Genomic DNA, 21,667 nt, shown 5'->3' on the forward strand with positions numbered 1-21,667 from the left:
CCCGTTAACTTCAAATGAGTTTGAGTTAAATAAGCCAGGACTAAATTTGGCTCCATTTCCACCATTCACATATTGAAAAAACAAAAACTCTAATCCCTTGAACTTTTGTGTGCAGATTGGCAATCGTGATCTGTTAAGCAGCATTGGCCGGGAGTTTTCTGGAAATGTAGAAGATGGCTTGAAGGCTATAGGTAACAGACCTTTCTTTCTTTTAAAAAGGTTATGTATGACTAACTGGAGATATAAACCTGTTAGGGATATCGATTAATCATAGTTCTTGCATTTAATTCTAGTAGAAATTAACTAATTTTTAAAAAGTCACTGTACAATGCTTATTTTACATATATTTTTGATTATACTATTATTTTTGATTACAAATAGAAGTCCACTCACCCCTGCTTCTTGTTAATCCAGTTGTTAAGACAAGCAGGTTTGTTTACATTTGAGAGATAATGATGCCTGCTTTTTATTAATGTCACATGAACATGAGGACAGGCATTCACATGGCACTGTTACAGCCCATGTTGCAAAGGATTTCCATACCAGATATGCTAAACATTCCTATGCCCCGTCACCCTTTGACTTCTTGGATCTACATTTTTATTGTTTTGTTTTTGAGTGGGGTTATGTAAAAAGAAAGAGAGAAATCTACATTTGCAAGTTGAAATTTGATGAGATTACACTATAAAACTTGTATGAGCTGAATCTTTTGTTTTTTACAGTGCAGTTATTTGTAGTCAAAATATTAAAAGTGAGCACCATATACTTTGTTGTAACTGAAATCAATATATTTCAACAGTCAATGCTTAGCTAAAGCAGCTCAAAGAAAAGAAAAAAGAAAAAGTTAACTGTCAGTGAAACCCAAGTCTTGCTCACAGGAAATTAGCAAAGACAGGGCTGATAAGAGCATTACCCCAAAGTGCCAAATGCTCAGTGATACCCAAAGACATTTCAGTAAGGTAGGACATGTTATATGGTACCAGGCAGGACCCCTCCCACAGATAAGTTTAGCACCACGTACATTCCAAACCAGGTTCAGTAGAAGTCGAAATGACAGTATGATGGATAGTGTTGTTTTGATGGTACCACTATCTACAAGATAGTGGATGATATCTAGTTACATTAAAGGGTGTCAACTTATTACAATTAGGGCAGGCCCCTGGAATATGTAATAGACATGTATTGTTTGTACCTGGGTATAAAAGTGTATGTCACAGGTACTTTATTGCACAGCTTAGGAGACAGATTTGGGGCACTTTCTGCAGACATCTAACCTAGGTGCCCAGGGGGCTACGTCAATGACAGTAAATCTGGTTCCAGTACCTTGTACCTTGCCTGATTTGTGGTTCTTGGGAGTTCTCAGGAGACTGTGGTGTCAGCTAACTGCAGGACCTATACTTCATTCTCAGAGCACGTACATGCAGCCAAAGGTTATCAAAACATCCGAGAGCAGAACAGATATCCTGACCTCACACGAGTAACGGCAGCTTGCTACATTGATTTGTATCATAACTCTCAGATCTAGAAAATTTTTAAAAGGAAGGTAAAAGAGCAGCGGTCACTTAAATATAGCATTTATAACTTGTTTTCTGACACTCTGGGAAGAGGAATGTGGTCCCCTCTGACCCATATGACTCATTAGAGAAGTCCCTTCTGACACACACACTCTCTCTCTCTCCATGGTCGCTTGATAACAAGCAAGACATCTTCATGTCATCCTCCTATTTGTGAGTCCGTTGATGGCTAATCAGCCCAAATCCTATCACAGAAGAGGTAGGTGTTAGTAGCATGGGGCAGGTTTTTTTATGCTGTTTTCTTCTTCTGTGTCTGTCTTCATCTGCACTGTGGCAGGACCTCTCAAATTGCGCCACCCCCTCATGGTTGTCCCAAGTCTCAACAACGATGCTGCACTTTTTCATGTGTGCCTTATATCGCTTCCACTGGCCCCCAATCCTCCTCCAGTTCTGAAAACAATCTGTTTTGGGAGGTGCTGATCAGACATCCATACCATGTGACCAGTCCAACACAGTTGTTGATGAACAATAATAGCTTCAATGCTGGTTGTATTTGACTCTTCCGGGATGCTAGTGTTTGTGCGCCTATCTTCCCAAGAGATGTTTAGGATTCTTCTGAGGCAGTATTGATGATATTGTTCAAATGCCTTCAAATGGTGCTTGTATGTTGTCCAGGTTTCACATGCATATAGTAGCCATTGGAACAGCCACTGCTCAGTATACAAGGAGCTTTGTCTTGGGATAGATGTCCTGGTTTTCAAAGACCTTTTCTCTCAGGCAGGTGAAAGCAGAACTTGTACGGCTCATAGGATGCTGGATTTCTGCATCAATGTAGACTTTAGCGGAAAGATGACGTGCTAGGTATGGGATGTGCTCCACATTTTCCAGCAGTTCTCCATTGACTTCAACAGAAGGTGCATGAGATTGTCCCACTGGTGAAGGTTGGTGGAGCACCTTGGTCTTTTTGATGTTCAGTGTGAGGCTGAGATTTTGATGTTCAGTGTGATGATCAAGGTTGTGGAGTTCGATTCGCTTTTAGCCTTCAGTCTCCTGAGACTGAAAAGCTTCCCATTTGTTCTACAGGCAGTCTTCAGACCTTCCAGAAGTTTGCCATCAATGAGGTGAAGGGTCATGGTGATGAAAATGCAGAACAGTGATGGGGCAGTGACTCCCATTTTGACCTCAAAAGGGTCACTTTGGGATACACTGTTGCTCAATACTGTGGCAGTAATCTTGTCGTGAAACAGCCTTAAAATAATAATCAGTTTTTTGGGGCGGCTAGTCTTTGAGAGGATGGTCCACAGCACAGTACAACTGACTGAATCGAATGCTTTGGTCGGGTCAATGAAACTAATATCTGAGGCTTGGTTGTGTTCATGACATTTTTCTTACAGTTGCCGGGTAATAATCTTGTCCGTTGTTCCTCAGAATGGTCGGAAGCTGCACTGGGATTCTGTGAGAATTTCTTCTAAGAGTGGCAGGAGTCGGTTTGCAAGGATTTGAGCTATGATTTTCCCTCCATTGCATGGAGGGACATGCCATGATAGTTTCCACAGTCCAGCTTGTCACCCTTCTTGAAAAGACTGACGATTAATGTGTCTGAAATCTTGTGGCATCTGCTCCCTATCCCAGATCTTGAAAATCAGGAGATGGAGCTGTTTGTAGAGCTCTGGGCCCACCTTCTTTGAAGACATCGGTGGGATTCCATCTACTCTGCTTGCCTTGTTGAACTTCATCACTTTGATCGCAGTTTGGATCTCACTCAGGGTAGGAAGCGTTGCAAGATCATCTCTAGGCAGTTTCCGAGGGATTTGGTTAAGGGATTCTAGGACCACGGTGGAGGAGCAGTTCAAAGAGCGCATTATAGCGCTCCCTCCAGCGAGAAGCAATGGCTTCATTCTCTGTCAAGAGTTGGGTACCATCCTTTGATCTCAGGGAATTGATTCCATGGTTTCTCAGTCCGTAAACAGCTTTGGTTGCATTCAGGAAACCTCTTGTATCACAGATGCCTGCGAGATGCTGGAGTTCACATACCTTCTCAGTCCACCACCTGTTTTTCAGAGTCCCTGTTTTACGTTGCAGTTCTGTGCTTCTCTCTTTGTTGTGCGGTGGATGTTGCTTTTCCAGCCCCGAAAGGCTTTCTTTTTTTCCTTCAATCAATGTTCAATTTCAACATTGTTCTCATTGAACCAGTCTTGATACTTCCTGGTCTGGTAGTCAGTGGTTTCTCCACAAGCTCCAAAGATGGCATTCTTCATTTGATACCAGTGTTCTTCCACATCTTCAGGGTTTACTGTTGGCAGCTTCCTTTGGAGCACTACCTGAAAGTCACTTCATCTGATGGGGTCCTTCAAGCCTTGTACATTGACCTTAATTAGATCTGTTTCCTCTGACTTCTCCATTTGGTGACAATCCTAATTGCCATTGTGGACCGAATAAGGTGGTGATTGGTCCAGTAGTCATCACAATAGCATGTGTGAGAAGGACATCACGTGGATCCTGAGAGCAGACAATGACGGTCTATGAGGTGCCAGTGCTTTGATCAAGGCTGTTGCCAGGAGGTCTTAAATTTGTTTTTCTGGCAGAACAGGGTGTTTTGTGACAACTAGTTCACATTCTGCACATTTTGTAAAGATGAGCACTCCATTGGAGTTGCTGTTGCTAACTCCTTCTTTCCCCATGGCAGTTTGCCAGAGATCAGCATCTCTTCCAACCCTTGCATTGAAATGCCCCCAAGAGAATTACCTTGTCGTCTTTGGGTATGTCTTTTAGGACTATCCAGCTGGGTGTAGGACTTCTCCTCCACATCGTCTTCGGCGTCTAGAGTTTGTGCATAAGTGCTGGTGACAATTGCATGTTAGTTTTTGGCAAGCTTCAAGCGGACAGTCATGAGACACTCATTGATGCTGACAGAGACTTCAAATAAGATCTTTGTCAGTTCGTTTTTGATGGCAAATCCTACTCTATTAATTCGATTTTCATTCTTTGGGTTCCTTTCCAGAAAAATGTGTACTCCCCCCCCGCCCCTTCTCTTAGCTATTCTTTTGGTCTATGTGTTTCTGCCAGGGTAGTGATATCAATGTTGAACCACCGCAGCTCACAGGTGATAATTGCCATGTGTCTTTTGGGTCACTCACTGTCAGGGTTGTCCATTAGAGTCTCAATATTCCATGTTCCAAAGTTTGTTTTGATTTCAGCTGCATGGAGTTGAGCCCACTGGATGCAGTTATCCAGTCTGGGATTGAGGTGGACTGTGTTTAGGGCACCTTTCGTAGCCCCCTTCCCATGTGGGCTGCTCATTTGTGGATGCAGCACATGGCCCGTTCTACCATCTCGGTCCTCGAAACTGAACATCTGATACATCCGCCCCCTATATGCTGGTTCGTGACTAAAGGCTTCCAGATTTCACAATCCTGCTCCCGTCGCCATCCATCAGTTGCTGTAGGGCTTAAGTTTAGGAAAGTAGTACACAGAGAAAAAGATGCCTGTGCGAGACTTCTTTTAACATGGAGGAACTATTGCACTCTCTGAATCATCACCTTGTCATGGTGAGTGAGCTTGTGTGGCCCAGTGAACCCAAGAGCAATGCCGCAGGACCTCTCATGCTCCCAGCAGGGTCACCCATGCTGGTAAGATCAAGGGGGAGAGTCCAGACAAAGAACGATCTTAAAAGTCTTCAGCAGCAGAACAGGTGGAGGATATAACAAAGGTAATGCTACAACGGCTGTGAAGGCAGATGAAGGCCGCAGGAGACTCCCAGTTGTTATGGATTCCATGCTATTGGACCTCAGTTTTCTATCCGTCAAGAACCGTCTGGTGGCTGCAGTGCAACAGTTCCTTCATGTTAAAAGAAGTCACGCACAGACACACTTGCTGGAATACCTATGTTTTAAATTTGGAAGCTACTGGAGCTACAATAAAGATCTTAATTTAAGCATCGATTTAAGTTCATTAGACAACTGGAACAGTGCCTTTCTGTCATCTGATTAATTTTTTTATTCTCACTGTTTACAAAGCTGAAAAGCAGTCAAGTAGCACTTAATAAACTATTTTGTTAGTCTTTTAGGTGATGAGCTTTCGTAGGACAGACCCACTTCTTCAGATCATAGCCACAGCAGAACAGACTGTTCTGATATGGCTGTAATCTGAAGAAGTGGGTCTGTCCCACAAAAGCTCATCACTTAATAAATTATTTTGTTAGTCTTTAAAGTGCCAGTTGACTGCTTTTTTGTTTTGATAGACCGCAGACTAACACGGCTATCTCTGTTACTTTACAAAGCTAATGGCTCGTGATTAGCACCCTAACCAAAATGGACTGTGAATTTGGTAATTTCATTCATTGGATTTTGAAGTTAGTATGTTTAAAGGTTTCAGAAGTTTATAGTTGAAATTTCAAGATAGCTAAAGGGGTCCCAGCCCAAAAGAGAGAGTATGTGAAGGGGGCAGAGTTCACATGGATATTGTAGGGGCAGTGTAGAATTGCCATTCTTTCTTCTTCACTGCTGCTGGCAGGGGCACTGCCTTCAGAACTTGGCAGCTGGAGAGCAGCAGCAGCCACAGGCTAGGCATCAATCTCTAAAGCCAATCCCCATACCAGAAGTAAGTCTTCATAGCAGCCTCCCACATGGGTCAGGAGTTGTCCCAGGTAGCAGCCACGGAACTTCATGCAGCTGGGGGAAGTTCTAAGAGGTGGGTTTGACCTGGCTTTGGGAGGGCCCCTCAGGAGAAGACTATCTTGTCCCTCCCCAGTTTGGGCCAGGACTAACAGTGAGAGCCTAGCCCATGGGAGGGAGCCCTGTCTGGGATGCTCTCTTTTTGGTGAAAATGAAATTATTGTACTAATAGAGTGTAAGATGAAAGCTAGTAGCAAAATAGTCGTGTTTCCAAACCTCAAAGAAATGTGATGCACAGAAGAGAATTTAGCCAACACAAAAAAATTGCTCGACTGTGACCAGCATGGGTCTGGACTGAGGAAGAATCAAAGCAGTGGACACTGCAGCCGTGGAGCAGAGGACCTATTCCAATATACCATGTATACTGTCGTCTAAATCAGCTATTTAAATATGCTGAATACATATGCATAAATAATATCTGCAGTGTGCATTATTTGCAATAACTCTAACACTTTCTTGTAGTGCAATGTGCTATAAATCGCCCAGCCTTTTTTGCTGACAGACTTTACCGTTCCATGAAAGGAGCTGGCACCAATGATTCTACACTTGTCAGAATTATAGTCACTCGCAGTGAGGTAATAATCTTCCTCTTCCTTTTTCAAAAATACGAGAACTGTAAGGGACATTGAGAAGTCATCAAGTCCAGTCCTCTGCACTCAGGGCAGGCCCAAGACCATTCATGACAGACGTGGCTAACCTCCTCTTTAAAAATCCCCAATGAAGGCAATTCCACCACCTCCCTAGGCAGTTCTAGTTGTTAGCCAGCCTGACAGAATGTCAAACCTAAAACTCCCATCCTGCACTTTAAACATAACAGCTTTCCTGGTCCATACTGAGCAAATCCCACTCTTCCCCCATCAGCCTTTGCTCTATCTCATTGCTCTTTTCTGGATCTTTGCCAGGGTGCTCACATCTTTTCTGAAATGTGGTTTTCAAAACTGGACACAAAAGAGTCCAGTTGGAGCCTCATCAAAGCTGCAACATTGAATCTTGCTTTACTCCCGGGGGGGGCAGTCCACACACTTTTAAAATTGTCATTTTTGACAAAATAACACCACATAATCATACCAGTTTCAGCTATGTTGGTTAATTTATTTCAAAATTCCCGTCAGCAAGCATGTCTGTAACCATACAGATGTGCACAAAAATCCCCCCAGTAGAGTTGAGACCTGTGCCACCTCCCTTCCCCTCTCCCCCAAAGTCCAGGAATCTGGACCGAGAACAGCCTGATGATTGATTTTCCTTTATATCATTGTCTCCTTCCCTCAGGGCATGTTTGGAGCCACAGCTGCCAGGAACCTCTAGCTCCCTCCCCTAGCAGTGTGATCTATGTGCAAGATGGGCTTTACCAGATCCAACTGCCTCCTAGTTGTGACCTACAGTATTGCTGCTCATTTCTGTTGTGGGCAGGAGGACACTGCATGCAGTGTTAATTTCTGCAAAAATCTGCTTTGTGCAGTGCTACAGGATTCCCCGAGGTGTATTTTTCCATGTTACCATTCTCCTACCTAAGCTCTGCACAGTTTGGTTGGAGGAAGTGAATAAGCTTGCTTGTCCTCTGTTGGTGGGGTTCCCATTTTCTGCCTCATGGTTTCAAATGCAGACTGTAGTCAACCTCAACATTTCTGAATAGTTCCAAGCAGGGGCTGTCTTGCTTGTGGTAGTGGAGCTAGCACTCATCTAACATGAGATGCTTTTTGAGTCCTTTCCCCACCCCCAAATAGTGGAAGATTGTCCTTGTGAAGAAATGTGAACTGTCTTCATCTGAAGGGCCATCTCGTGAGACTTAGTGGGTTAACCGAGTATGCCTCATCCATGCATATGTAATACATGAGTATTTCACAGTAAGATTCAGCTACTTCTTGCTGTTTCTAAGGCCGTGTCTACACTGAAAGAAAACTTCAAAATGGCCATGCAAATGGCCATTTTGAAGATTACTAATGAGGCACTGTAGCATTCCACCCCCTGTGGCTTTTTGAAATTCTTGCGTTTCGCTGCTACAGGGTTCATCCAGACAGGGCTACTTTTCGAAAGGACCCTGGGAACTTCAAAATCCCCTTACTTGTATCTGCTGATAGGAATAAAGGGATTTCAAAGTTCCCAGGGTCCTTTTGAAAAGGAGCCCCATCTGGAGGAGCCCTGCAGCAGCTTCACAGAGCCGTGGCTGGTGACATGCTAATGAGGTGTTGAATATGCATTTCAGTGCCTCATTACTAATCTTCTAAATGGCCATTTCGAAGTTTTGTTTCAGTGTGGACACAGCCATAGTGATGTACCCATCTAGTAGGTGTAGATAGGGATGCTGCTTTCTTTTGTGTTGAAATAGACAGTAGAGCTGTCATTTCATTAAAGAATCAAGGAGTGAGAGGACCTTTGTGTTTGCTCACAAAGGCTGAAGCATAGATCCCTTCTACATGGCTGCATCTACTGTAGAGGTCATCAGCCTGATACCACTGCATGGGTGGGAGAAGCTGCTGTAATACACTGGCTCCTAGGAACAGTAGCTCCACAGTCTTTTCCTTATCCCCTGCTGTTCTACAGATACTGATTTCTGCCTTCGGAAAGAAATTTGTATCTGCGCAGGGCTCGACTAAAGTGGTCTCCCTCACCCATTTACAGAAGTGGTGGCAATAGCAAAACTACAAAATGTCATCTATTCTCAGAACTGCCAAGAGGAGGCAGCTGCTAGGAGCAGGTTTGATGCAACACCTTTTGTCGAGATCTGGAGAGGACATCATGCATAGAGACCACCTCCTGCCTTTTTAGTTGCGTTGTTTGGGTTGCTGTGGCACACAAGGGAATGAAGGGATGTTTTGTTTGGCTTCACTGGAAGTGGACTCTATTACTGAATTATCTTGTAATGTGCAATGGTTGCTGCTCACCTACTTTATGCTTACCTCTTCTTCTTTTGACACAGATCGATCTTGTGCAAATCAAACAGCTGTTCACACAGATGTACCAGAAGACTTTGGCTACAATGATATCAAGTGACACAAGTGGTGACTACAGACGTTTGCTGCTGGCAATTGTTGGTCAATAGAAAAGAGATGCATGTTTCCAAAGTGCAGGACATGTAATGAGCTTATTAGAGAAATAATTAGCCCTGCATTGAACAAAGAATGATTTTTCAATATTGCATAACCCAATATGCCTTCTTAATTATAAATGATTTTATTTTAATTACCTTAATTTAGAGTGCATTTATACTTTTTACCTGAAGTGTCAGTGTTACTTTTTGTGGATAACTTGCTTTAAGACAAGTTAAGCACAACCTGAAGCTGCTCTGCAGCTGTCAGCCTGCCAGCCTGTCAAAAGAGCCCCATTTCCCTGCCTTCCCCCAATGACACTGCGCAGCTGGGGGAAAGCAGGGAGAAGGGGCCAGGAAACTGACCAGCCCTGGTGGGCTGTCCAGTTCCCAGGGTTCTGCAAGTGACAGGGAGCTGGGAACCAAACAGCAACCTGGCTCCTGGCTCCCCTCCACTTGCAGAGCCAGGAAACTGACCAGGGTAGTAGGAAGCTGAGGGAGGCAGCCTGGGAGTGAACCTGGAAGGTTTTGGGGTATGGGTAGAAGCATGGACCAGGGGAGACTAGTGAGTCCCCCGCATGTAGACATGGGCTGACCCCTCCTATTCAGTCAACACATCTGCATCCCTCCCTACCTCCAGTCATCCTCATGTGTCCCTGCACCCTGTCTTTCAGCCCCAGCCCAAGTCTATCCCCCCTGCAGCCCAAGGGGGCCCACTCTGTTTCTTACCTAGCATTGCAGGAAGGATGCTGTGGGGAACACCACCTCCCCTCTCTCTGACTGCTCCTGCCCTCAAGTCAGCAGTCCTCTGTTCTGGTGCGAAAAGATATAACTGCAGTACCTCTCCAGGAGAACAAAAGCTGCAGCAACACAAATTATGCACAGGGGCACAGAATTCCCCAAGAATGCAGCAATTCATTCCAGCTGTGGCAGTGGCTGGTAGTGAGGGGGCTTATTGCCTTGCTGCTGTAATGATGCAGCCCCCAGCACACAGCTGAGCTGAGGTCCCTTCCAGCCCCATGATTCTATGACTGGCATTTCCTCCACAGATCAGCTGTTTTTGTGGGGGAGTGCAGGCACTGTTCACTGGCACAGAAACTCAGTATCTCTGATGGCCCTAGGACCGATCCTTGGGGCACCCCACTTGAAACTGACTGCCAACCAACATTGAGCCATTGACCACTACCGCTTGGGCCCAACCATCTAGCCAGCTTTCTATCCACTTTATCCAAGCCATATTTCCTCAACTTGTGGGCAAGAATGTTGCAGGAGACCGTATCAAAAGCTTTGCGAAAGTCAAGGTAGATCACATCCACTGACTTCCCCATATTGCCAGAGCCAGTTACATCATCATAGATGCTAATCCAATTGGTAAAATACCTTGTAGGCTGAGAATGTCAGTACAAAAAGGGAAATGCCCAGCATGGAGCAGGAACCCCTGAGAGTAAGAGCCACATGCTCTTCCAGCTGACATAGCCAGGATGTGAATTTAAGTATATATGCCTATGTAGTACCCATTATACATGATATTTCTCATTTTTATCAATTATTTGTGTAAGGCCAACAGACCCAGGTTGTCAACAGGGGCAATGAACCTGTGATCTGAGGTGCTAAAGTTTTGCTGCATGAGCTAACAACCAATTGGCAAAGAAAGGAGTATTCCCTGAGTGGGAATCAAACCCAGGCCACAGCAGTAAGAGTGCTGGATCCTAATTGCTAGACCCTGCCACCCCTCCCCAGGGATCCAATGATGATGGAATTACTTCCACACCACTGGACCTTACCATGCAGCATAAACAAACATTCAGTCAAGTAGCACTTTAAAGACTAACAAAATAATTTATTAGGTGAGCTTTTGGGGGACAGACCCACTTGACCACAGCCATACCAGAACAGACTCAATATTTAAGGCATAGAGAACCAAAACAGTAATCAAGGTTGACAAATCAGAAAATAATAATCAAGTTGAGCATATCAGCGAGCAGAGGGGCGGCGGGTGTGTGTGTAAAGAATTAAATTAAGCCAACTATGCAAAAAAGCCCCTATAGTGTCCCAGAAATTCAGTTTCCAGTTTAGGTCACTAGGCAACAAGTCTTTTTGCAGATCTGAAAAAAAACAATTGCTCAGAAGTCTACCATTACCAAGTCTGTCTGGGTAAAAATGTCCCATTACCAGAATACATGCTGAATATATTGTGCCTTATTTTTGCTTACACTAAAGCCCCCTTACAGATCTCATAATTGGCAGCAATAGGTTCTGAGGATACAGCTTATCCCCAGCCAGCATAAAAGTGGCATGAAAACTCTGCATCTACCTGCTCAAAAATCCAGAGTCTGAGTTAGAGAATTGGGCATGTGGCCAGAGTATACTTCAATACCATTATTTTTCATTTCCCAGGTCCATAACTGGATTCTGAACAGCAAAGAGTAAGGCAGAGCAGCCATACAACTGTTCTATCTTACTCTGGAGTCCAGGTAGGTCCCTGTACAGCCAAGTATACAGGGAACAGAAAATTGATCCCTGCTCCAAGCACAGGAACAGAACAGACAGCCCTTGGAGACTGCAAGCAGGAAGCTAAGGGCAACAAGAACTCACATTACAGTGGGGAGAGGTAGTGGACAGAACACTAGACTGACCATAGGAAACATGAGCTCAATGTTACTTGCTCTGCCACAGGCCTCCTGTCTGACCTTGGGCAAATCACTTTCTTGTGTGTGAAACAGGGATGATACCATTTCCTTAAAGGGCTTTAAGATCAACTGATGAAAGGCACATTATAAGAGAGATTATTATTAATAAACAACTATCAACAAGTGGGACAAATCCAACTAGTAATATTGGATGAATCTGTGAAGAGAAGGCTCAGCTATTTTAGAGCACTGCTCTGTTTCTTACAGAACAGCATGTAACTATTACAGCCCTGGCCATTTTAGCTAGTCCTATGCTGTTGTAATGCAATATTTAATGTACTAAGCTACACAGGTCTTAATGTTTTGTTCAGCACATTTCAGCTGGATCCCTGCTGGTGCTCTGGATCACTTTGTGGTGAAAGGGCAGATCAAGAAGGAGAATCAAGTGCAACATATTTAAACTTATTCTTGCAGTCAGTTAGTGCATATAAACAATTTCAATCTTGCAAGCCCATGAGATGAAGGAGGGCCACTCACATGCCCAAATGACTAGCCTTAGCTGCCCACTGCCCCCCTAGACCATTTAGCTCAGGTGTGTACGAAGTGAGGGGGCAGGGCCTCTCAGAGAGGCATAGCACAATTGGCTGCTGGGTCTCAGGTTCATCCATCTCACTGAAAATACTGAAGTGTATTACTGTTTTTATGTCCGTGTCCTCACCTCTACGTATCAATTAATAAAGTTTTTATATTTTACAGACTTTTCTTCTTATGCATGCCAGAAGGGTCTTTTTTCACCTGGATTCCATTAGACAGGTTGGGGGGCCCTGCTAACTGCATGGACAAAAAGTGAGGCCTGGCATAAAACGTTTGCTTACCCTTGATTTAGGCCGCAGACTGCTGCTCCAGCCTCCTGAGGGTCTGCAACCCTTGGTGGTAGCCCAGCTGGCTCTGATGGTAAGCTCATGCTGCCCTGCAAGTCAAAGAACCCTGACTGCTACATGCTGTCCTGAAAGCAAGGGTAACCCAAAGGACTCTAGCCACTAGCTCCCAGTATTCAGAGTAAGGGTGGTCTAAAGCATTCTGATCACTAGGCTGCACTTTCCCAAACCTACACCTCCAGAAGGACACCACCACTCAAAATTCACATGACATCCCGAGTCAGGTCTAAGATGGCAATCCACTTTCAGGCTTTTCACAGATGCTGTGGATTCAGAGTCCTAGAGTAAATTAAGCCCTGCAAAGGAGAGAACATTTTAATGAAAACCTTATTTGCAATTACCCTCAGCTGGGCTTGTGTCGTTCTCCCAGAACCAAGACAGGACACACTTGCAGGGGTAAAAGCATCAACAATGTTTAATGAAGGCAGAGAAGTCTCCTAAAGATGCCAACTCATGCGTGAGCTCAGTGTCAGGGTTTCAAGATCTGTGGCTTTTAAAATGTAATTGGCACTGACGTGAATGTCCTTTCCTGACCATGGGCATCATGCACGTTTTCACTGCAGGAAGGTTAACTCTACCTTCTACTTTTGCATAGTTAGAGAACTACTAATACAGGGAGGTAAAACAATCACAATGTGACTCCTTAGAAAAGATTTCACTTATCTTCTATGCCTTTAGTGGTATCAGCTGAAAGAACAGTTCTAACCTCTTGGAAACCCTTATTTTCCCTAATGCATTAGGTTCACACTATGTCTTTATTTTGGAGCAGTAGATAAGGACAGAGTTGGGTGTATTCCTAGTGGTGTGTGTTTTTCAGGAAGAGACAGCAACTTTCCCCCTCACTCTACCCGACCAGGTTTTTCAAACCCACTCCCACAATATTTGAGCACACCACATCATGAAATTCAGCTTTGTCAATACATAGCTGAGAGCACTCAGAGCCAAATTTGGATGCATGCTGGAAGAATGGGGAGAAATGTCATAGGTATGCAAAGAAACATTTAGAAACTGAAAAAAGCTGAACACACATTACCAGATCAGAAGGACTAGATGCTGCTATAATTCTGCTTTTCATTGCAATGTAGCCAGCAGAACTTAAACAAAATATATTTTCCTGAAGAGTATCAGAGGCGCAGTTGTGTTAGTGTGTAGCTGCAAGAAGGAGAGGTCCCGTGGCACCTTACAGACTAATAAATTTATTGGAGCATAAGCTTTTGTGGGTAAAGACCTACTTCGTCAGATGCATGTAGTCACGAAGTGGGTCTTTGCCCACAAAAGCTTATGCGCCAATAAATCTGTTAGTCTATAAGGTGCCACAAGACTTCTCATTGTTCTTTCTGAAGAGCAAATGTATGGAGACAAGATATACAAGGTGGTGACTTAATATCTTTTATTGTATCAACTTCTGTTGGTGACAAACAAGCTTTCACGCTTATATAGAGCTCTTCTTCAGGGCTGTAAATGTACCCAAACTATGTCTACACTATGAAATAAAATTGTAGCTCTATTGTACCATGTATCTGTCTTCACTGTAACTTCCATTAGCTCAATGTATGGAGCACTAAAATCAATCTAACATCGATATAATATTGTCATAACCTGATGGGCGTGGTGTTCATGTTGAATCTAAAATTCTGAATGTAGGGTAGTGAGGAAGCGCCAGGTCTTTAAATCGAAATAATTAGCCTCTAGAGATGTCCTGTATGTCTCCGCTCTGGCCTCTTCCATCTCCACTGCTTTCCAGTACACAGGAATTAAGCAACAGGAAGACTGTTTCAATTCAACACCTGGAAGCCCGTGGCTGTAGTGCAATGCTTGTGTAAGAGGCTGGAAGTCTTGCTTCACTATTAGCGTGGCTGTGGGGTCTGCGGTTCTGTGTCTACCTCTGCTTGCTGTCTTTCTTCTGGGCTGCCTGGCACCTGCCACTGCCTCTGTAGACGGTGGGTGGGGGTCATGCTTGTATGACAGCATGAGAAACTTCTTTTCAGCCAAAACAAAAAAGCAGTCAAGTGGCACTTTAAAGACTAACAAAATAATTTATTAGGTGATGAGCTTTCATGGGACAGACCCACTTCTGCAGACCATAGCCATACCAGCACAGACTCAATATTTCTGAGTGTGGCCGAACAGTTACTATTACTTTTCTCTGTTACTACTCTTTTCAGCCATTTACACTTTGTCCTTACAATGGATCATCGTCAAAGGATTTAAAGCATACTCAGTCCAACGTGACAACCGTTTCTCAGGCTCCTTCTTTGCAATTAACCCCTGGTTCCCCATTACCCGCAGGTACAGGAAGCGCCATGAAAAAGCTTCCTGGGCGGCATTCAGTGCAAAGCCCATGTGTACTTAGATGTACATTTTAGATTACGGATTGGGTGCAAATTATTGCTCTGAGGATCTTGTTTGCCAGGAGGCAAGACTTTCCTCTGCCCCGCAGAGCACAGGAGCAGGCGGTGGGTTCTTCCACAAGGTTTCATGGGTTCCCAGTGGCTTTAAGAAGAGCCAGAGGCAGGCACCCTAGAGCTTTGATAACTATGGATGGGGTGTTCCCTGGGGCAGCTGGATGCCCTTTCAGTAAACAGAAGAAAAAACTTTGTCACTAGAGTGACTGTCCTTTGAGACCAAATGCTGTATGGGCTTGATCCAAAGGCCACTGAAGGCAATGTAGTAGTTCTACAATTACCACAGTTCTCCAAGCAAGGATTGCAGTGACCAACTGAGCCATAACAGATTTGATGATCTGTTGCATTTTCAGTGCTTTGCCCATGTCTATTACACACACACATGCATGTCCAGATTTTGCAGTGGGTGCAAGGAGGAACATTTTTGTGCTGAGGGTCTTCTTTGCCAGGAGGTCTAAATCCAAATGGCTGTGGCGGGTCCTATCCCAGCGTGTTGTCCAGCATCCTGGGCATCCTGGGCACAGATGTAGCCCTGCTGGACCTCCTCGATTGTCATACTTCCTCCATGCTGCAACAGGGGGTGGCCTCATTCTGCCAGGGTGGTGACCACGCGGTGTAGGCTTGGACATTACAGCGTTTCACTTGGGGTCTTGGAGTACATCCTCCTCACCCCACAGGCCCACGAAGATCAGCATCTTTCACCCATGTCCAGGACGATACCGCCTCTTGGTTCCCCAAGCTGGATCCTGGGATTCCTCCAGATTATTCTGCGAGAGCCCAGGGAGTCTTGGGGGCTCCCTCCTGGTATGCCATGTAGAACATTCGCTGGAAAGGAGTGGGTGCAAGAGTGTTTGCACAGCAGTTTTTAGGTCTGCTGTTTGGCCACAGTCAGAAATACGCCACTAAAGTGGCTGGCTTTTGACATAAAATTACTGATCTCAGGATCTTCTTTGCAAGGCGTTCTAAATCCAGATCCAAGTCTCCAAAGAGCTACTGACAAGTCAGTTGTTGTGATCTGCACAGCATGTGCCACTGTTTGTCTTCCTCCCACAAGACAGAAGGGATTTTGTCTGTACCAAGCGCAAGCTGGTCGCCATCTTGGAAGAGAAGGTTAGAGGACTTGAAGTGCAAATATCAACTCTCCGGTCCATCTCAGAGGTGAAGAGTTCCTTGACAGAAGGGAGCATTTAGTACTGCAGGCACAGCAGGCTGTGGTGCCAGCGAAGGCGGTGCTAAACAAGTAAGAAAGCTGGAAGCATGTAACCTCCAGGAGAAGAAAGCCAATTCAATTATCTCCAACTCCTGTGGAGGTAGGCAACCGTTTTCAGGCTCTTTACATGGATGCTTCAGTGGATGCACAGTCCTAGGGATGGGGTTCTACGACCACTACCCCTAAGAAAAGATAGGCGGTGGTGGTCGGGGACTCTCTCCTAAGTCACCTATCTGTCGTCCAGACCTGGAATCCAAGGAAGTTTGCTGCTTACCAGGAGCTAGAATCCAGGATGTGACAGAGTCTCTTCCAAAAATCATCAAACCCGCAGATTATTACCCCTTCCTCCGACTCCCTGTAGGAACCAATGACACAGCCAAGAATGACCTTGAGCAGATCACTGCGGATTATGTAACTCTGGGAAGAAAGATCAAGGAATATGGAGCACAAGTGGTGTTCTCATCCATCCTCCCTGTTGAAGGACGGGGTCCAGGTAGAGATCATCAAATCGTGCAGGCAAACGCGTGGTAGCACAGGTGGTGTCGAAGAGAGGGCTTTGGTTTCTTCAACCAGGAGATTCTGTTTCAGGAAGGATTGCTAAGAAGAGATGGGATCCACTTAAAGAGAAAAGAGCATCTTTGCGGGCAGGCTTGCAAACCTAGTGAGGAGGGCTTTAAACTAGGTTCGTCGGGGAAAGGTGATACAAGCCCTGAAGTAAGTGGGGAAGGAGGAAGCAACAACAAAGGAAAATGCTTGATCTGAAGCATGATTCAAAAGGAGAAAGTGGGCCAATCAGTTTATTATCTAAGGTGTTGGTACACAAATGCAAGAAGCCTGGGTGACAAACAGGAAGAATTAGAGGTCCTGGCACAGTCAAAGTATGAGGTGATTGGAATAACAGAGACTTGGTGGGATGCCTCACACAACTGGAGCACTCTCATGGAAGGGTATAAACTGTTCAGGAAGGACAGGCAGGGGAGAAAAGGAGGAGGAGTTGCGCTGTATGTGAGGGAGCAGTATAATTGCTCAGAGCTCCAGTATAGGGAGGGAGAAAAGCCAGCTGAGAGTCTTTTGGTTAAGCTTAGAGGCGGAAGGAACAGAGGTGATATTGTGGTTGGTGTCTGCTATAGGCCGCCAGACGAGGTAGATGAAGTAGATGAGGATTTCTTCAGACAACTAAGAGAAGCTTCCAGATCACAGGTGCTGGTTCTCATGGAAGTCTTTAACCATTCAGACACTTGTTGGAAGACCAATAGAGCAGCACACAGACAATCCAGGAAGTTTTTGGAGATTGTTGGGGATAACTTCTTGGTACAGGTGCTGAAGGAACCAACCAGGGGCCATGAGTAGCTTGACCTGCTGCTCACAAACAGGGAAAAAACTAGTAGGAGAAATAAAAGTGAGTGGTAACCTGGGCTGCAGATCTTTCTTATCCATCGCCTTCAAACTCACTCTTGCTTTCGCTATTCTAGTCGCTATTTCCTTCTTACAGTCTAGATCATACGTTATGTTGCTCCCCAGATACATGAACTTCTCTACGTTCTCTAGGTCAATCCCATCTACATTGATCTTCCTTCCTATTTCCTTATCTCCAAATACCCTTTTTTATCTATGTTCATAATCAGTCCATACTGCTCCCTTCCTCGTTTAGTACCTGTACTGTTTTTGCTACCTTTTCCTTATCTTCGACAATGATAACTATACCATCCACAAACCTCAAGTTGTTAATTCTTTTCCTGTGCACAGATATCCCTTCCACCTCTTCCTTGATCTCTTAGGAAAGTTACAGGTATACAAATCCATGGGCCCAGATTTAATGCATCCAAGGGTGCTGAGGGAATTGGCAAATGTCACTGCAGAGCCTTTGGCCATTATCTTTGAAAACTCGTGGAGATCAGGAGAGGTCCCCAGTGACTGAAAATAGACAAACGTAGCACCCATCTTTAAAAAAGGAAAGGAGGACAATCCAGGGAACTATAGACCAGCCAGCCTTACCTCATGCTATAGAAAACTCATGGAGGGGATCCTCAAGGAATCCATTCTGAAGCACTTGGAAGAGGGGGAAAGTGATCAAGAGCAGTCAACATGGATTCACCAAGGGCAAGTCATGCCTGACCAATCTGATTAGCTTCTGAGATGAGGTAAGAGGCTCTGTGGACATGGGGCAGTCAAGGGATGTGATACACCTTGACTTTAGCAAAGCTTTTGATACAGTCTCCCCACAACATTCTTGCCCATAAATTAAGGAAGTACGGATTGGATACATGGATTTTAAAGTGGATAGAAAGCTGGATTGACAGATGGGCCTAAAGGGCAGTTGTCAATGGCTCAATGTCTGGTTAGCAGCCAATTTCAAGGTGAGTGCCCCAAGGATCGGTTCTAGGGCTAGTATTGTTTAATATCTTTACCAATATCCCCTGAATGAGGGGATGGGATGCACCCTCAGCAAATTTGCAGATGACACTAGGCTAGGGGGACAGGTAGATAAAGTGGAGGGTTGGAGTAGGGTCCAGAGTGACCTAGACAAATTGGAGGATTGGACCACAAGAAATCTGATGAGTTTCAACAAGGCCAAAGTGCAGAATCCTACACTTGGGATGAAAGAATCCCAAGCTTTATTACAGGCTGGGTGCCAAATGGCTACGTAGCAGTGCAGCAGAGAAGGACCTGGGGATTACAGTGGATGAGAGGCTGGATGTAAGTCAATTGTGTGCCCTTGTAGCCAAGAAGGCTAACGGCATATTGGGGTGCATTAGGAGAAGCATTTACAGCAGATCTAGAGAAGTTATTATTCCCCTCTACTCAGCACTGGTGAAGCCCCATCTAGAGTATTGCCTCCGGTTCTGAGCTCACCCAGTATAGAAAGGATGCAGAAGCACTGGAGAGGGTTCAGCGGAGGGCAACAAAAATGATTAAGGGGCTGGAGCACAAGACCTATGAGGAGAGGCTGAGAGATTTGGGCTTATTTAGTTTGCAGAAATGAAGGCTGAGGGGCAATCTGATAGCAGCCTTCAACTCACTGAAAGAGGGCTCCAACAAGGACGAAGAGAGACTGTTCTCCGTGGTGACAGATGGCAAAACAAGGAACAATGGTCTGAAGTTACAGAGGGAAAGGTGTAGGTTGGATATTAGGAAAAACTATTTCACCAAGAGGGTGCTGAAGCACTGGAATGCATTACTGAGAGAAGTGGCGGAATCTCCATCCCTAGAGGTTTTTTAAAGTCATGGCTTGACATGGTCCTGGCTGGGATGATTTAGTTGGGGTTGATCCTGATTTGGGCAGGGGGCAAGACTAGATGACCTCCTGAGGTTCCTTCCAGCCCTAAAATTCTATAGATCCAGTACTTTTGCATCCTGTCTTGAAAACTTGTCTGTTGGAAACCCGAAATCTCTTTTCTAACCTTTCCTAAGCACTTTACTACCACTCTCCTCCCTCATTTATAAAAAGCACATCTCTTATACAGGCAAGCCAGATCCCGCATGGAAAAAGGGACATTTGGTTAACTTGTCAGGGGAATTAGGGAAATTAAACGTAGAAAATGAAATGTGGAAAGACGTCATCAGATACCCACAGCCACTTGCAGGGCATTTCTTCCCATGCTGCACTAGTGAAAATAGCCAGAATGCTACAGGGAACTGTGGGATATGTTCCCACGATACACCGCTGCAGCAGTCGATTTTGGCAACTTGTGTGTCGATTTTGTGGTGAGCACATGGGAAGGTGAGGATGCTCAAAGTTGAACTTATAAAACCCAGCGTTAGTAACCCAATTTCAATAAAAACTATTGTAAGCTCATAGTGTAGATGTAGCCTATGTCTACACAGACATAAAGACTTGCAGCTGGATCTAAGGCTGTGGGGCTGATATATTGCTCACGCTGGATACAGCTTGTTAGTGGGTTACAGATGATTGTAATAACCCATAAATCTAGTCCACGTTCTAGTGCAGGAGTCAGCAATCCCAGCACATATGCCAAGAGTGGCATGCGAGCACATTTTCTTCAGCACACAAGGAGAGCTCAACCCTGCCCCTCCTTACCCTTGCAGCCGGGAGCTTGCTCAAAGCCAGGCTGCCTGTAGGGTAAGAAAAGACCAGCTAAAGCCACCAACCACCACCTAAATTAAGATGCAGAGCTTTACTGTTTATTTACTCATGAAGCTGTTACTTTAAAAAGTATCACCGACATTCAGACGGTACACAGGGCTAAAAAGGTCAAATTTCAGCACTCGGCCTCAGAAAGGTTGCTGATCCATTTTAGTGTCTACTGAAGTTAGGAATTTAAGTTATGACATGTTAAATACTTATGCTAAACAATCTGTTCCACTTTCTAGTTAGCTGTGACACTGGGAACGTGTCCCAGACCTGAAAAAGAGCTCTGTATAATCTTTCTAGTTTGTCTACCTCACCAACATAAGTTGGTCCAATAAATTATATTACCTCACCCACCTCGTCTCTCCAATACCCTGGGACCAACAGGGCTTCAACAACACTGCACACAATAATGGAGATGACAATGCATCCATTGAGAACTCTCTTTTATATTCAAATTTGACACATTAACATGTGGTTTGAACCAGGATCGCAATTTTCTAAGCTCATTATAAGGGCTCTTTTACATACTTGGCTTTACGTAATTCTTGACTTCCCCCCTCCACCTCCTCCCCTCTGCTCTCTGATTTGCTTACCTTGATAACAATTTTTCTGATTTGACAACCTTTATTACTATTTTTGGTTCTCTGTGCCTTAAATATCGACTCTGTTCTGGTATGGCTATGGTCTGAAGACATGCGTCTGTCCCACGAAAGCTCATCACCGAATAAATTATTTAGTGAGTCTTTAAAGTGTTACTAGACTGCTTTTTTGTTTCCATTGAGAAATGTTTAAAGCATTTCACTGGAACACTACTGGGATCAGTGTTGGGAAGTAGCAGAAGTATCAGAATATTCAATCTCATTCATATGGAGGAGTTGCTCCTTTATCTCCCCATTACTGGAACAATGTTTTTTTAGAAATAAGATGGAGGACATCTTCATTTATGTGAAAGGATCACCTCACTTGACAGACCAGTTACCCACCCAGAAAGATATCTCTCTGCCTAAAGGTGTTCTAGTAAAGCAGTGATCCACAGATCAAGCTGAGATTCCGGCAAAAACAATCTCAATAAAGCACACCTATTTTTAACAAGCTTTTGAAGTTTCCAAATTACAGTAAGCTTTGGTGATGCTCTCTACATATCCTAGGACTACTGTATGCCCTGGGGATGCATTCACA

General features: G+C 44.6%; 1 protein-coding gene across 4 annotated transcripts in view; it reads left to right on the top strand.

Moving 5' to 3' along the window:
- The window catches only part of ANXA7 (annexin A7), a 56,987-nt gene extending 42,545 nt beyond the window's left edge, over nt 1–14,442 (top strand). For 2 of the 4 annotated variants that reach the window (XM_074999714.1, XM_074999713.1), the window contains exons 11-13: nt 116–191; nt 6,650–6,762; nt 9,105–14,442. In XM_074999714.1, the coding sequence (XP_074855815.1) occupies nt 116–191; nt 6,650–6,762; nt 9,105–9,227 (312 nt within the window). In that variant the 3' untranslated portion in view covers nt 9,228–14,442. The remainder of the gene's footprint in view (nt 1–115; nt 192–6,649; nt 6,763–9,104) is intronic. The other 2 variants (XM_074999712.1, XM_074999711.1) reach the window with 2 other exon arrangements.
- The last annotated feature ends 7,225 nt before the right edge of the window (nt 14,443–21,667 follow it).

Source organism: Carettochelys insculpta, chromosome 7 (assembly GCF_033958435.1).
Source record: "Carettochelys insculpta isolate YL-2023 chromosome 7, ASM3395843v1, whole genome shotgun sequence".
Taxonomy (NCBI): Eukaryota; Metazoa; Chordata; order Testudines; family Carettochelyidae; genus Carettochelys; species Carettochelys insculpta.